This window comes from Candoia aspera, chromosome 5 (genome assembly GCF_035149785.1).
Source record: "Candoia aspera isolate rCanAsp1 chromosome 5, rCanAsp1.hap2, whole genome shotgun sequence".
Classification (NCBI taxonomy): domain Eukaryota; kingdom Metazoa; phylum Chordata; class Lepidosauria; order Squamata; family Boidae; genus Candoia; species Candoia aspera.
Window position 1 is genome coordinate 116,092,772 of NC_086157.1, and position 15,681 is coordinate 116,108,452.

General features: G+C 50.7%; 1 protein-coding gene across 1 annotated transcript in view; it reads right to left on the minus strand.

The window, feature by feature from the left end:
* Positions 1-15,681, minus strand: part of INPPL1 (inositol polyphosphate phosphatase like 1) — a 61,673-nt gene that overhangs the window by 12,333 nt on the left and 33,659 nt on the right. Inside the window, exons 7-19 of the mRNA XM_063306030.1 lie at positions 14,912-15,001; positions 12,946-13,044; positions 12,145-12,295; positions 11,120-11,226; positions 10,688-10,790; positions 9,217-9,413; positions 6,366-6,483; positions 6,011-6,107; positions 4,815-4,953; positions 4,497-4,596; positions 2,368-2,456; positions 1,438-1,519; positions 1,076-1,165 (exon numbers count right to left, since the gene is read on the minus strand). Coding sequence (XP_063162100.1) covers positions 1,076-1,165; positions 1,438-1,519; positions 2,368-2,456; positions 4,497-4,596; positions 4,815-4,953; positions 6,011-6,107; positions 6,366-6,483; positions 9,217-9,413; positions 10,688-10,790; positions 11,120-11,226; positions 12,145-12,295; positions 12,946-13,044; positions 14,912-15,001 — 1,462 coding nt within the window. The remainder of the gene's footprint in view (positions 1-1,075; positions 1,166-1,437; positions 1,520-2,367; positions 2,457-4,496; positions 4,597-4,814; positions 4,954-6,010; positions 6,108-6,365; positions 6,484-9,216; positions 9,414-10,687; positions 10,791-11,119; positions 11,227-12,144; positions 12,296-12,945; positions 13,045-14,911; positions 15,002-15,681) is intronic.

The following is a 15,681-nucleotide window of genomic DNA, read 5'->3' on the forward strand; positions in this document are numbered from 1 at the left end:
AGGGGGCCTGTCTTACCCCCGGGGGTAGCTTGTTCCAGAGGGTGGGGGCCACGGCAGAGAAGGCCCGCCTCCTGCACCCTGCCAATCGGCAATCTCTTGTGGACAGTGTCCGCAACATGCCCTCCCTGCCTGACTGGGTGGGATGGGTTGGTGTAGCGGGGAAGAGGCAGTCCCTCAGGTAGCCTGGCCCCATGCCATGCAGGGCTTTAAAGGTGATAACCAACACCTTGAATTGGACCCGGAAGCAGACTGGCACCTAGTGCAGCTCACGTAGCAAATGTGTTGTGTGCGCCATCCTTGGGACACCCGACACTGCTCATGCGGCCGCATTCTGAACCAGCTGTAGCTTCCGGATGCTCTTCAAGGGCAACCCCGGGTACTTGAGTGCAAAGCCATACAGAGCTTTAGAGGTTAAAAGCGGCACTTTAAACTGCACCTGGAAACCTACTGGCAGCCAAGGCAAAGCTCACAGCACAAATGCTATATGCAGAGGGGCATACTCCCCTCGCACCCTGGTTCCCCTGCAAGTATTAGGAGACTGGCTGCCCCCATCCCGGAGGTAATACGGAGTCTTCAAGACAGAAACCCTGGATAGACCCTGAATGGTAGCCCTGCTGAACCAGGCCAAGGCCCACCTTAACTCCAGCTTAGTTTCACCCAGTGGCCAAACAGAAGTCCCTGGGATGTTCGCATGCAGGAAACGGAGGCATCTCCCTCTCCCCCATAGATCCCTGTAACCAGTACCCTGGAGGTACTACGGAGTTTTCAAGACTGATGGGCCTCAGTGGACCCGTCCTCCATGGACTTATACAATCCCCCTTGAAGGCAGTCCAAGTTAATGGACCCAACCATGCCTTGAAGAAACAGCTTCCACAGGTTAACAATGTGCTTGTGAAAAAGCACTTCCCACGGTCTGTTTCAATCTTCCTTCCCATCAGATTCCTTAGGAGACCCCTGTTCCTACTGTCTGCACAGAAGTGGAAAACTTTTCCCTGGCCACTTGCTCCTGGACAAGCTCCATATCAGAGCACGTATTCACACACACACACAGCCCAACCCTCTTCCCTGCAAATACCTTTTTTGGAAACAAACTGGGACGTGACTCCAACTTCAAAGGCTGCGAAGACCGGCGAGTGGTCACTGCTCGTAATATCATCTGTACAGCCTGGCCAAGAAATCAAGAGATGCCCTCAACTGCGACAGGACCTATCCCCTCCCGGAAGGAGGAGGGGCCTGCAGGCGCACCAAGGACTCCGGGGAACTGGGGTGGGCAGGAGGTTGGCCAAGGGCCTGTCACTCCCCCCACAAAGCCTGAAGTAACTCATGGTTGCATGGGAGATAGGAGGAGGAGGAGACGCCTTTAGATGCAGAGGTCAATGGTCCAGCTATGAGCACATCCAGGGAAGCTGCAAAGCGCCACCACGGCGTGGAACTCACCGTAGGAGTTGCTGTTGATATGGGTCTCTGGGTAGGACTTCCAGAGGATGCGGTCACACCAGGAGGGGACATTGGTCCTTACCTGGGAGCAGGGTAAAGAAGAGAACTTTTGAATGTTGGATCAAGAGCACTCTACCAGGTTGGCTGCACCAGCTGCTTTTTCCTACATTCCAGGCTCTGAACTTGGAGGAAAACTCAGTGGCCTCTGCAGCCAAGCAGTCCTCAGTGAGGCCACGTCAGATCCACAAAGCTCAGAGGTGTCTGGCGTCCTCCACCATTGCTGCTACCCAGCCCAAGGTAGGAGGGTGTCCTGCTTTCAGCCAAGACCACAAGAGCCTAGGAGAGCAGAACAGGTGGCGGAGGCTTTCCTGTCCATTCCTAGGCCACACTGAGGGGCTACTCCAGGGTTTCTCAACCAGGGTTGCGTGGCACCCTGGGGTTCCGCGAGAGGTCCCTAGGGGTTCCCTGGGAGATCACAATTTATTTAAAAATTATTTCAAATTCTGGCAACTTCACATTCAAGAGGTAAGTTTCCTTCTTTATTTTCAGTTTAAGAACACTGATGATGCATCTAGACAGGCCTACCCTTGAAACGAATAGAATAATTTTGTAACTTCCAGCCTACATTTGAGCCTGAACGTGCAGGGGTTCCCCGAGGCCTGAAGAATATTTCAAGGGCTCCTCCAGGGTCAAAAGGTTGAGAAAACTGGCTTAGAGGATGGGGAACGTGGTCACAAGTGAAGCAGCTGGAGTAAGGGGGGGATGAAGGAACTTGGACCGCAGAAGTGCCAGTGGTGTGCCTGGATTTTGGAACCAAGCTGGCTGCTGTGACCGCGGTTCAGGCCAGACAACCTGCAAACAGAGGGTGCCCCCAGAGTTCCCACCACTCCTCCTCCCCAGCCAGCCCCACCCAGGCCCCCAATCACTTACCCCCGTGGGCTTCTGTTTATGCCACACATAGGTGTCGCGGGACCCCCTTTCGTAGCGGTAGGTGGGAGGGAAGGTGATTTCCTCCTCGCCTGGAAAGAGAGGAAGAGGCAATCCAGAGATCAGGAGCTGATAAGCCCCAAAGCCTAGTGAAGCCTACCTGGCCCTGGTTTTATTATGGGGGGGCTTCAAATCGGGGGGACAGCCTCTCCTTGGAAGGGAAAGGGGTGGGAGAGCAGGCCTCCTAAGAGCAGTGCTTCTCAACCGTGGCGACTTGAAGAGGTGTGGACTTCAACTCCCAGAATTCTGGCTGGGGAATTCGGGGAGTTGAAGTCCACACCTCTTCAAGTCGCCACGGTTGAGAAGCACTGCCTTAGAGAGAGCCTTGAGCCACAGAAGTCCCATGTTCCTTTCAGGGAAGGGGGTGTAGTTTCACACCGGGGTGCAGGAAGAACTGCCCATCGCAGCCATCTCTGCACCTGGACTTGGCCCTTCCCTGAAGAATTGGGGCCCCTAGATTCCCCACCTGCAGCATGCCAGGCCTGACCAGCCTTGTGCAGAGGCTCAGGGAGATGACCCTGTGGGAAATATGCAAGAGCTGTTACATAAGCAAAGAGGGCTGAAACATTCCTTAAGTCCTGGGAAACAAGGTAACCTTTGGAAGAAGCTCAGACAGACACCTTCCTGATTCACTGGGGTATAAGAGGGAGGGGAAGCAAAGCACCATCAGGCCTGCAAGATTCTGTTATCAGAGCCTCCCTCAACAGACCAGAGTTCCAATCATCCACGGAGTTGGTTTCCTGAGCTGGTCTCCTGCGTAAGGCTGAAACTTTTACCCATCTGGCCCAGAGGCCTTGCATTAGCCGAGGATCAAACATTTTAGGAATCTTCTGCTTTATGGCTGCTGCCCTGTCTGGGTTTGGCAGCGGCTGATTTCCTTTGCTATTTATTCAGACAGAAATCTTGGGGATCCTGCGTCGATATTCAGATGAGGATCCAGATCTCACCCTTGGGTGGTGCCACTTCACAACGGCTGGGAAGGGCATGTTCTCCAGGGGCCCAACCACCCCCAAGCCTGACCCTCTCAAAGGGCAGTGCCCACAAGGGCACCCTGCCTGCCCTGGCATCTGGGTTTTGAAACATTCCCACAGGGTGGCTTGTGTGGTTCGGATGCTTTTCCTTCTATCCACTTTGAGCTTCACCACCGGGACACGCCCTCCTCTCCTGATGTGGCTTTCCAACTCTACACTAATGTGAATTGCCCTGAGGAGGGCAGGTCTGCAGATCAGGACCAGCCTTTTTTAGGGAAATAGCAGGGCTGTGCAGCACCTTGCATTCCGTCTCCGAAAGGTGCTTCCAAATTTGCAAGTGTGCAAATGTAGCGTGCATTGTGCATGGGCGTCATGTTTACTGGCTATCCCCCTTTGGGGCGGTATTGCACAATTTCATTGATCAAATATGAGCCTTCTCCAACCTGGAGCCCTTCACATCTTTGTAGGTTGTCTTTCAAGCTATCAAGGCTCTTAGGAACCCCAACTGGAAGGAGCCCTTGAGGCCATCCAGTCCAACCTCTGCTGAATGCAGAAACCCACGTGAAAGGATCTCAGGCAGGTGGCTATCTAGCCTCTGGGGAACACATCCAGTGAAGGGGAGACCCCCACTTCTCTGGGTCATGGACACCTCTGCCATGTTGCTCTTACAGTTGGGAAGTTTTCCTTTCTTAAAGTTCGAGTGGAATCTGCCTTCCTGTGACTTCAGTTGTTTATTCTGTGTCCTGCCCGTTGGAACGGGAAAGGAGAGATCTAGGTGAGGGATCCTTTCAGATATTTGAAGAGGATGGTAAGATTCCTCATCAGTTTTCTCCTTGGGAGGCTGAATAATCCTTCCCCCATCCCTTGTCCAAAGACTTCATTTCATGACCCTTCTCCCTCGTCAACCTCGGACCCACCTGCTGTGTTCCTGATACTTTAGGCTTCAGAAGAAGCCGCTTCGGTGTTACACCAAGCCTCCTGTTGCCTTCGCTTGGCCATGTTTATCAGAGGGCTCCCCCCCACCCCATGGACTGCAAAAGAGGGGCTGGGAGCAGCAAGAGGTGCCCCCCCAAGGTGGGACGGGGTGGCTTGTCTGCTCACTGAATCGTAGGAAGATCTTGTGCTTCTCCTTCTCCAGGTTGAGCTGATCCACCTTGAGGAGAGGTTCAAATTCCTTGCGGTTAATGTAGTTGAGGATTTCCTGGAGGGGAAGAAAGGACACCGTCACGTCGTTTTAAACCCGTGGATCAAGCTCTCCTCATCAGCCAGCCTCGTTCTCCCAATCTGAGGGCCAGCCTGGATTCCCACATTTGGCTCCCAGGTGAGCAGAGCCAATCTGTGATAATGGAGTGGCCCTCCGCCCATGCTCAGGTGCATGACTACCTCTTCAGTTATGTCCCCACCAATCGCCTTCCTCACCTGGATGTCCATGTCCAGGCGGTAGTTGAGGTCCCCAAACCAGAAGAGGTGGGTGAAGCGGAGGGAGATGTCAAAAGAGCTCAGCTGCTTGTCACCCAGGGCCAGGAGACGCAAGATATCCAGGTAATTCTGGTTTCTCCTGGAGAGCAGAGGGGAAAATGGAAGGCCAGGGGCCTGGTTAATGGGCTCCTGAAGAGCAAGACAGAATCTCTCTCGCTCCCATTACCACTTCCCCAACCATGCATCGCCCTCCATCCCAAAAGACCCTCTGCCTTTCAGCGACCAATATGGGGATGAATGAAGCATTTAAAGTTCTACCCCCTACTTTCTACCCATGGGCAGCGGGGTACATTTAAAGAGCTGGGCAGTCAAAAAAAGCATCCAGTTTACATAACATAAAAAGCCCCTGCTTTTAGAGTCTCCTGTTCGTTTTTCACATTTTTGCCCCAACCTGTTATGTGTCCTGCATTTGAAACTCAGTTTCTTGTCCCAGGGACAAACCTCCAGTTCACACCAGCTAAATTACAAGTGTCAGTTCCCAAGACTAGGTCACATCACCACAGAAAACAAAAAGTCTTGTGACACCTTAAGGACCAAGGATGTTTCTACATAAAGGGCATCCTATTATTGTCAATCAAATTACAGTAACTAACTAGATCATTCTGCCTGCTTAACAGATGTTTTATGGTATGGAAGCAAAGTCTGGAAAACATACAGAGGTTACAAATGCAACACAATAATATCCTAGACAGAAATTATTTTCTGTGAAAAAGGTGGACAACTGCATGATAATTCCAAGCTTGGATAGAACAAATGGATGACTGTAGAAATCCATGAAGGACACCCACTTCATCAAAAATGCAAAATGTTGCAGTGAGTTTCAGGGATCTCCCAGCCCTGGCTGATGCAGACATTTGTGTCATACACATCACTAAGCCAGAAAGACACACAACATGCTTGAAAAGGTCAATACCCAACAGATGAACACGCACAAGATATGAAAGCTCAGGTTTTTTTTTCCTGTGTGTGGCCGAGTTGTACCAATTCACTCCATTTGGCGAGCTTATGATTCAATCTGTTGAGTGAGCTCACTCAATTTAATGAGTTACAGGTAGTCCTTGGTTAATGACTCGGGGAGACCCAAACTCAGCAACCTGCCCTAAGACTTGGGTGGGTGGCTGGGCGGGTGGACTCACCTGGCGGTCTTCTCGCTGCCAGAGGTGAGGTGGCAGTTGACGAAGCCAAAGGAGGTGCCGTTGAACATAAAGGAGACGCCTACGGCCCCCTTGTTGCCTGAGGAGCAAATCGGAGAGGGTGCGTGTTGCACACAGGGAAAAGCCAAGCCACCCCACACCAGGAATTCAATACTTAACAGTAACGTAACAGGCCTGGCACGAAGATGGACCGTAAGGCTTCTGCTCCCAGGACACTAAGCCAGTCCACCTGGTGCAGGACAGGGTCTGATATATTCAGCCTGGCACCTCTCTGCCCATGGTCCTGAGGAGGGAGTGCGGCAGAGCCCCTTCCCTGCCCCAACAGGCCCCTTCTTACCCAGAGTGTTGGCAATCCCAGTTTTCACGCTGGAGGTCCCAACGTGGCTGATCCGATTCTCATGCTCCAGCTTCACCAGGACAGCTATTTTGATGTTCCAGAGGGACTGCATGGCTATCTGCAGGGACACCCAGGAGAGGGGAGGGGAGCTTTAACAGGGGGACAGAAGGCAATCAAGAAGAGGTCCACGGGCTGGGTTGGAAGCCGCCGCTTCCCGTCCAAAGACGTCGTCAGGGATGCTCCGTCTCAGACCTGCCTCCATCTGCCGCTTCCAGCCGGACCCCGTTCAGACCCCCACCGCTTGGTAACTCAGGGAGGATGGGGCACTGTCTGTCCCAAGGGCTGACTTCACTCCCCGAGTCTCCCCGCAACAGCAAAGATGGCACCAGGAGCCTCCTTTATTTAGCTGTCTTTGTGGGTTTCCAGGATTTGCCTCCTGCCCCATAGCAGGGAGCTCTCCAGGTGACAAAGACCTTGCTGGTTTTGAGGGAGCGAAACGAATCCCTGAGCCAAGACCTCTGAAAAACCAAGGCCCCTGAACTCAAGGAAGCCTCTTTAACAGCACGCTTAGGCAACTGCAGATGCCAGCTCACAAGGGTTCTTAAAACCAGGAAGTAACTAACCACAAAAACTGGCTCGTGCCGACCTCTGCTTTATTATTCTGCTTATCTCACTTTAAGCAAAAAATCTAACCCATGTTATGAGCAGCATTTGATGTCATTACTGGTCGCATTTATTATACAATTATGTAAAGGTTGTTTGTACCCGCCTTCAGGGGGAAGAACCTTGTATTCTGTCCCAGGCGATGTTCAGGTAAACGTGGCCCAAGCAGATTCTGTGGTCACCACTCGTCAATTGGATCCTGGGGATTTTTTTCTCCTTCAACTGGGGGCTTGTCCAGGATCAAGTGGAAGTACTTTGACACTATCTCCTTGAAGCCAAGAGGTGTTAAGTGGGGGTCCATGTTTCTGGTCCCTCTTCCCTTGCGTGTCTCAGGTCTGGAGGGACGCTTCCAGCCCTGTTGTTAGTCCTCATTTAGCAACTGTTTGCAGTTACAGGTAGTCCTCGCTTAACAACCACTTGTTTAGTGATGGTTCAGACTTAAGATGTTGCTGGAAAAACTGACTTACGACTGGTCCTCACACTTAAAACCATCACAGCAACCCCACGGTGACGTGATCACGATTTGGGTGCTTGGCAACCGGTTCGCATTTATCACTGTCACAGTGTCCCATGGTCATGTGATCACCATTTTTGACCTTCCCAGCTGGTTTCTGGCAAGCAAAATCAGTGGGGAACCATGTGGTTCGCTTAACAACCATGTGTTTCGCTTAAAAACAGCCACAAGAAAGGTCATAAAATTGGGTTGGATTTGCTTAATGATCACTTCGCTTAGCAATCTAAATTCTGGTCTCAGTTGTGGTTAAGTGAGGACTACACGCACGACAGTGATGAAAAAGTAACGTTGTGACCAATCCTTGCATTTATGACCTTTGTGGGTCTGTAAAGCAAAGGAAAGCTGAAGTAAAATCGCAAGCACAGAGTTTCACTTAGCAACCGCTTTCCTTAATGACCAAGTTGCCAATACTAACTGTGGTTGCTAAATGAGGACTACCTGTATAATGTTTCTGGATTGTTTGTTTCAGGTAGGCCCAGGATTAAGGACCAGGGTACTAGGGATCAGGTTTTGGGCAAAGGGTCAGGTTAAAAAAGGGGCTGGGCTGTTGAGTGAATGTGTGGAAGATTCCCTTTCAGGGTTCCCCGTGGTGCCCCAGGGCCGTGCGTTGACTCTCACTTAGCTGCCCCTGCTCTCAGGCAAGGCAAAAGCGGTGAGCCTGAGGTGCCAGAATGCAAGGGAGCGGGAGTGGGCAGGGGTGCCCCCACCGGTTGCAAAAGATTGTGCTTGGATGCATAAGCGGGCTTAGCATCTGGCTCCGAGTGCCAATAAGCAGACCCCGTCATAATGGGGTGTGATGGACAGGGTGACGCAACGGGGATCTGTCGTCTGACTCTGCAGGGAGGTAAGTAACTGGGTTCGAGTTCTGACGGCTGGCTCTCGCACGAGTGAGTAGTGGGCGGTTTCCGAGTCTAAATGAATATTAGAACCAATGCTTTTTTGGTTGTTTATAAACATTTATTTGTGTATGTGTTTGCCAAGAGATATGGGTGATGCGCAGGTTGTTTCACCTTGCTCTCAGCAATCTTGTGTTTACACCTGTACGTGCGTGTAAATTACGTGGCTGAGGATCTGTTGGCTCTGCTCTCCAGCCACAGGAGTCAAAAAAAAGAAGGGCGGGTGGGTGGAATGGGGTTAGATCTGCAACATCTAAGGAAGAGATAATGCCCCCATCAAAGCTGGCAAGACAAGCTACCATGTACGAACAGCCAGCAAACTTCACTCCACCCTGCAGTGATGATGCTACCTATTTTATTTTATTTGTCATATTTTTATTACCGCCCATCTCCCCCACTCGGGGGACCCTGGGCGGTTCACAATAAAACAGTATAAAATACAATAAAATCAGAATAATATCAATAAATATTACCCAGCTGGGCCATGAAACGTCTGCTGGAAAACAACCCAGCTCAGAGAACACCAGGGCCCCGAGAGTTCAGCCCTGAGCTGCCCATACTCCCCACGACAACTGCAACTTTTATTGCATTTGTTTGAGAAGGACAGAAAAAGGCAACAGGAACCGACGCAAACCATCAAAACGAGATGCATCAGCTTCGCTTGGTTGGGGAAGGTGAAGATGGCGAGAAGGAACAGCTGAGAGGCCCTGGGGGGAGAGGGAAGCTGGACTCCGCAGCCCAGCGCCCCAGCCTGCTCCCAGCGCTCCTGCGCACCTACCAGCCGGTACTCAATCTCTGTGAAGTCCTTGAGGACGCTGCGCATGAAGTCGACCCACTCCTTGTCCCCCGTGGAATTCTCCTGGGTGCCGAAGACGTAGATATCGTGCGGGATGGAGACGGTCATCTCGTCCAGGGTCTTGCCAAGCCCCTTGGAGGCAAACCAGGAGGTGATGTTCTTGGATGGGGGAACGCTGCCTGTGGGTAGAAGGAGTAGCTCGTTAGGAAGACACGGGGCTGAGCATCAGAACGACCGCTTCCACACTTCTTCAGGACAAGGAACTTGTTGCTAAAATTCCCAGAACCTGGATCAAGAGGGGTGGGTGTTTGAATGTCAGCTGACAAGCCCTACCCTTTCCTCTGTAACTTAGTCAGTAAAGGAAAAAAAATCTCTTCAAAGGACTAGGGCAGTGTTTCTCAACCTTGGCAACATGCTGGCTGGGGAATTCTGGGAGTTGAAGTCCACACATCTTAGAGTTGCCAAGGTCGAGAAAACTGGACTAGGAAAAAGAACACCTCCCTAAGGACTAAGCCTCTTTTTCTCCCTTAGTCCGCCAAACCCATGCAAGTTCTCACAGACCTGTTTGAAGAATCCCATGATAACGGATGTGCTGTTTCCAGGCAGACATCCATGCAGTTTTCCTGGGAGCGATGCTGAAGTGGTTTCTGACTTTCCAGTCTAGCTTAAGCTCTGGATTGCTGGGAAGTCTCCCATCCAAGTCCACCCCAGGCCTGACCCTACTTAGCTTCTGAGCCCAGACAAACTCCAGCAGCGTTTAAAGAAGATGGAAATGCCCCCCCAACACTGTTGCAACGGCACCACGCATGGCTTTTGTGATGACAACACAAGGCAGCTTTGCAAAGGAGGAAAGAAGCAGATCAAGAAAATGAGATACTGGGAAATGTTTTGCAGTAAGGGTTAAATGGCAGGAGGGTGCCCAAAAGAAAAGAGCATATAACTCAAGGAACAGGGCTTACTCCTCACTCCAAGGAAACCAGACAGCAGGCCTGGAGTGGCCCACTCTGCCTGTCAGAGTTGAAAGCAACAGACTGGAGGGCCGCTGCACCTATTTTCTATGAAGTAAATGGATGCTGACTCCCTTGCTCCTCACACACTGAAAACTCCAGAAGAGACCCTCTTTCCCCCTTCCTCCAGACCAGCCTTTCTCAACCTTTTGACCCTGGAGGAACCCTTGAAATATTTTCCAGGCCTCAGAGAACTCCTGCACGTTCAGGCTCAAATGTAGGCTGGAAGTTACAAAATTATTCTATTCAAGTGTAGGCCTGTATATATGCAATAACAGTGTTCTTAAACTGAAAACTAAGAATGAAACTTACCTCTAATGTGAAGTTGCCCAAATCTGAAACAATTTTTTAAATAAATTGTGATCTCCCAGGGAACCCCTAGGGACCTCTTGCGGAACCTGAGGGTGCCACGGAGCCCTGGTCAAGGAACCCTGCTCTAGACTCACCCATGTTCCATGTGCCAATGAAGATGGAAATCATGTCTGGCTCATCCTGGTTGGAATGTCTATTCTTCATCAACTGCAAGAGCTGGCAGAAGGCTTCTCGCTTCTGGAGGGAGGGGGACAAAGAAGCCCCCGTGAGTCAGAGGGAGTGGCAAAGCCCACTCAGAGTCCCCCAACTTTCAGGCAAAGGGGTTTTCCTTCAGCACTGAACGCATGCCCCAAATGCCTGTTCCCCCTTTGTGCATTAAAAAGAAAAGGAAGGCAGGACTAAAAATCAAATAGCTATTCATATTTTTTCAGTGGCAGAGTTTAGCTAGAGAGAGGCTATCACTGTCCAGCAGGAAGTGTCTTTGTAGTAAAAATTAGCCGCATTTGCACCTGCTCACCATGTGTTGTGGGCAATCAGCACCTTACATCAAGGTCCTCCAAACTCACCCTGGCACTGACGAAGACAAAGTCCTTCCGCTGAGTCTTGTCCTTCTCTTTCTCAAAGACGATCCCCAGTTTATTTTGCACCCGCTGGGATTTTATCAGCTGACGGACTGGGAGGAGGTGAAGGAGGAGCGATGGGTGATCAAGAAATACACAAATCCTTCTTTCCCATTAACCCAGTGTTTCTCAACCTTAGTAACTTAAGATTTGTGGACTTCAACTTCCAGAATTCCCCAGCCAGCATGTCTGGCTGGGGAATTCTGGGAGTTGAACTCTTCACATCTTTAAAGCTGCTAAGGTTGAGAAACTCTGCATTAACCCATCCTCAGGAATTCACTGTCGTTGTGAATTACTAGTGTCCCCAGGGTCGTCGTAAATCACTAGCGTTATGAATCACTCGTGTCCCCAGGGTCATCACTATCGTTGTGAATCACTAGCGTCTCCAGGGTCAGAAAATCTGGCCCTGACCGAAACTAGAAAGATGGAAGCCGGGCCTCCCACACAAAAGAGAAAGGGCCATCCAGACCATTGTATTGCTCAAGAAGGAGAATAAAATGTAAGAAAGTACACGTTAATTTCACTATAAACGGAGCTTGCGTTTGGTACACAGCAGCCACTGGAATTCTTTCATTATGGCTTCTTTGTTTCTCTAAAGGAAATTCCTCATCAGAAATTCTGGACTCTTCTGCACCTGTTAGTTATTTCTAGCCTAGCCTGCTGGGGAGAAGCCTGGCTAATCACCTCATCCATCCTGCATTTGTTTCCTTTCAGAAGTCAGCAACCCTTGGAAACATAAAACAGGAATTTCAGAATGTGGGAGGTGAGCCATGCTGTCTGTTGAAGGACCAGGTCATGCTTCCTGAGTGAAGTGGGTGGGAGACATGAAAAAACAGGGTTTCTTCCACATGTTGCCTAGATAGGAAAGAGAGGTCCCAGCTTCACAGAGATGGCTGAGAGGAAGAGGATTGGGACCCCATCCCTGAGACGGCACAAAATTACCCTGCGAACAAGAGCCGAGTTTCCCTTACTCTTGTCATGGGTGAAGGTGTTCCAGTCCTCCTGGGAGTCCTTCTGCTTCTTTAGGACCACCAGCTTCCCACCTTCCACATCCACACTCAGGGTGTACTTTTGTGACTTCCCGATTTTGGTGAGATCGCCCAAGGTCAGGTCCAGCTTCACCTGAAAAGATGCATTGCCATGAGACACTCTCCGACCCACAAGGCTGTACCTGTTGAGTGGAGCAGAGGACAGCAACAGCAAGGACCGGGAGATGGTTGGATGGACAGAAGGAAACTGGGCAGCCACCCTCCAGCACGAGGCAGAGCTGCAGTCATCTCCTCCTTTGCGTAACGCTTGAGGAGCAGATATACATAACTACAGAAACAGGAGCATTACAAAGAGATCCGTTTCATCTGCCTTCCTATGATGGGGCCCTGCTGGGACTACCACACCCAGAATTCTCAGACAGCAGGGAAGACTGAACACCTGCAGAGAAGATTTTAAACATTACCATCTCTTTTGTGAGCCCACAAAAGGAGACCTAATTTCCACCCAGATGAGAAATGGCTGTCCTTTGAGCCTCTGGGCTTCTCAGGAAGAATTGCTTAAATCAGTGCTTCTCAACCTTGGCCACTTTAAGACGTGTGGACTTCAACTCCCAGAATTCCTCAGCCAGCCCAGCACAGAATTCTGGGAGTTGAAGTCCACACGTCTTAAAGTGGCCAAGGTTGAGAAACACTGGCTTAAATACTGCCCAATACTTTGCAGGCTTCAGGGTTTAAAAAATCAGATTCCCACCCAGCCCTACGGTCATCTTTGTAATGGCTTACCTCGAACGTTTGAACAGGGATGCTCTTTGCTTTGCGAAAACATGGCTGAGCCAGTCCAGGCTGGGCAGCGGAGCTCATGTCCTGGAGCGCTTTCAGGGCCTACAACAGATGGAATGGCAACTCAGAACAGGCCCTTCGCATCAGCATCCTCGCGCCACTAACTTGCCCCCGTTTTTCAGCAACACGTGAAATTGTTCAGTCCCTTTTTTCACCCCTAAATGTGTCCCAAGGAATTCAAATATTGGAGAGCCTGCCATCCTTCCAAATGTCCACCTACTTTGTGTGTCCATTTATCAGCCTTGGTAGGAAGTGCTAAGTCTCTCTGCCCCACCATCACTTGGTCCTTGAAATTCTAGTAAGTCTTGCCCAATGGCTAGGAGGGCCTTTGCACACCTTCGGGTTCTGCGCCAGCTGCGTCCATTCCGAGACCGAGAGGCTTTGCTCACAGTCACTCATGCCCTCGTGACCTCCCGTCTAGACTACTGTAATGCGCTGTACGTGGGGCTGCCCTTGAAGAGCATTCGGAAGCTTCAACCGGTGCAGAATGCAGCAGCACGGATAGTAAATAGTGTTGGCTCCTCAGCACATGTAACACCACTGCTACAGGAGCTGCACTGGTTGCCGGTGTGCTTCCAGGTGCAATTCAAGGTGCTGGTTGTCACCTTTAAAGCCCTCCATGGCCTGGGACTGAGTTACCTGAGGGACCGCCTTCTCCCAGTTGTTTCTGCCCATCCAATTCCATCTAGTAGGTTGGGAATGCTGCGGGTCCCGTCAGCCAGGGAGTGTCGGCTGGCGGGAACTAGAAGGCGTGCCTTCTCCTCCGTAGCGCCTGCCCTCTGGAACATCCTCCCTCCAGAAATTAGGATGTCCCCGACCCTGTTGGCCTTTCGTAAGGCCGTGAAGACCCGGCTTTGTGCCCAGGCCTGGGGCCTCGAGCGTGTGGATGGTCCCATCTCTTGGCCATCCATGCATTGCTCGCTTGGCAGCCATGTATATTTATTTTGTATTTATTTTACATTTTACCTGTTCTAATTGTAATTGTTTTAATTGTTTTATAGTTTTATTGTTGTAAGCCGCCCAGAATCACTCGCTGAGATGGGCGGCTAAAGAAATCAAACAAACAAACAAACAAATCTGGTGCCCACCAGAAGCTGGCTATGGATGATGGACTTGCAGTCTAATTCTAACCCTAACCCTAATCCCAGATGGCTGGTCTAACTGCTCAGGCTAAAAACCTCTCCCTTACATACCAATGACTCCCAATCTGTTAGCAAAGCCTCAGCTCCAGGGTGGTCCTTGCCTCACGCACATAACGCCACCTTCCTCGTGCGGTTAAGTGAAATAGACGCTGTTTGCCGTACAGGTCAGACTGAACTACCCAGCGGAAGTGTAGTATCTCAGAAGTATGACACGCAATTCATCCTTGTGCAACGCCGCTGGCCCTTTCTGTCTTGCCCCAATTGTATTTTCTGGTGCCAACGTCCCTGGCAGCTTCCCCGGGCCTCCTGCCCTCCCTCATGGAAACAAAACCGTAATCCGTCAAAAGCAAGCGGAGAGCTACGTTTTGCTGTCTGACAGGCCTGTGATTTGTTCCCACCCAAATTAGCAGGCAACTTGAAGCCCCAGTCCATGGATTGTGCCAGCTGGAGAAAGTTCTGAAGCCCTTGGAGAGCAGATCCTGCCTGCTCCTTGGGGTAAGAGCAATGCCTGAGAGGACACAACGGCTGCCCGAAGAGGCGCTTGGGAGCAACTTGGATTCTTTATTTTTTCCTCTATTTATATTATTTATTACTGTATTTTATTCTCTGTATTTATGGTTATGGTTTTTAATCGATTGTTGTAAACCGCCCAAAGTCCCCCGACGGGAGGAGATGGGCGGGGATAAATTGGACAAATAAATAAACAAACAAATAAACAAACAAACTAAGCCAGAGACAGAGATGGATGAGGCCAGGAGAGCACTCACCTTCTTCTCAATACTGGAGAGGAAGTCCTTCAAGATGGACAGCTTCAGGACCAAACTGTCCAATTCCTGCTCTCCTGTTTGTCCGGCAGTCTGGAAGCCACAAGGTGGAGTTTTGAAAAACAAAGATTCAAGATGGAGGCTTAGAGGACCCTGAGAGCCCCAGGGTGCCGGAATCAAAGTCCACCCTCACACTGTGCCCCAGTGCTCCAGGTCACCCTCTAAAGCCCCTGAGCTGATCCTCACAGGCCACAAGAGACTTCTGCCCAGGGTTGTCTGCTGGGGGGCACAGAGGGAGTCCAGATGGCTGGTCCCAGCTGCCCCAAGCCATACAAGTTATAGTCGCCTTAGTTTGGGGAAGGGGAGGCCAAGGAAATAGAAAAACCAGCCCTCTATCCCATTAATTGATGGGTCTTATAGCCTTCGCACCAACACAGACAATTAAATCAAAGCACAAAATCATACTAAGAACGCAGCCATAACAAAAGATCTCAAATAATCCTAACACTGCTTACGAAAAACTTTTGTACTACGAGTTGATGGATTGCCCAGATAAAAATGTCTCCCCTGCCCTCCCACCAGCAGAAGAAGGCCCTTGATGGGGACTCTCAAGGAGGAGGGGGCCACGTCCCCACCTTGCCGCTGGCCTCCTCTTTAGTCTTCTGAACTGCTGGGGCAGAAAGGACGCAGCAGCTCAGAGGATTTCAGAGAAACGCACAGTGTGTTTTTCAAGTGATTTGCAGATAGACTCACCCCAAATCCTCCCCAAAGGA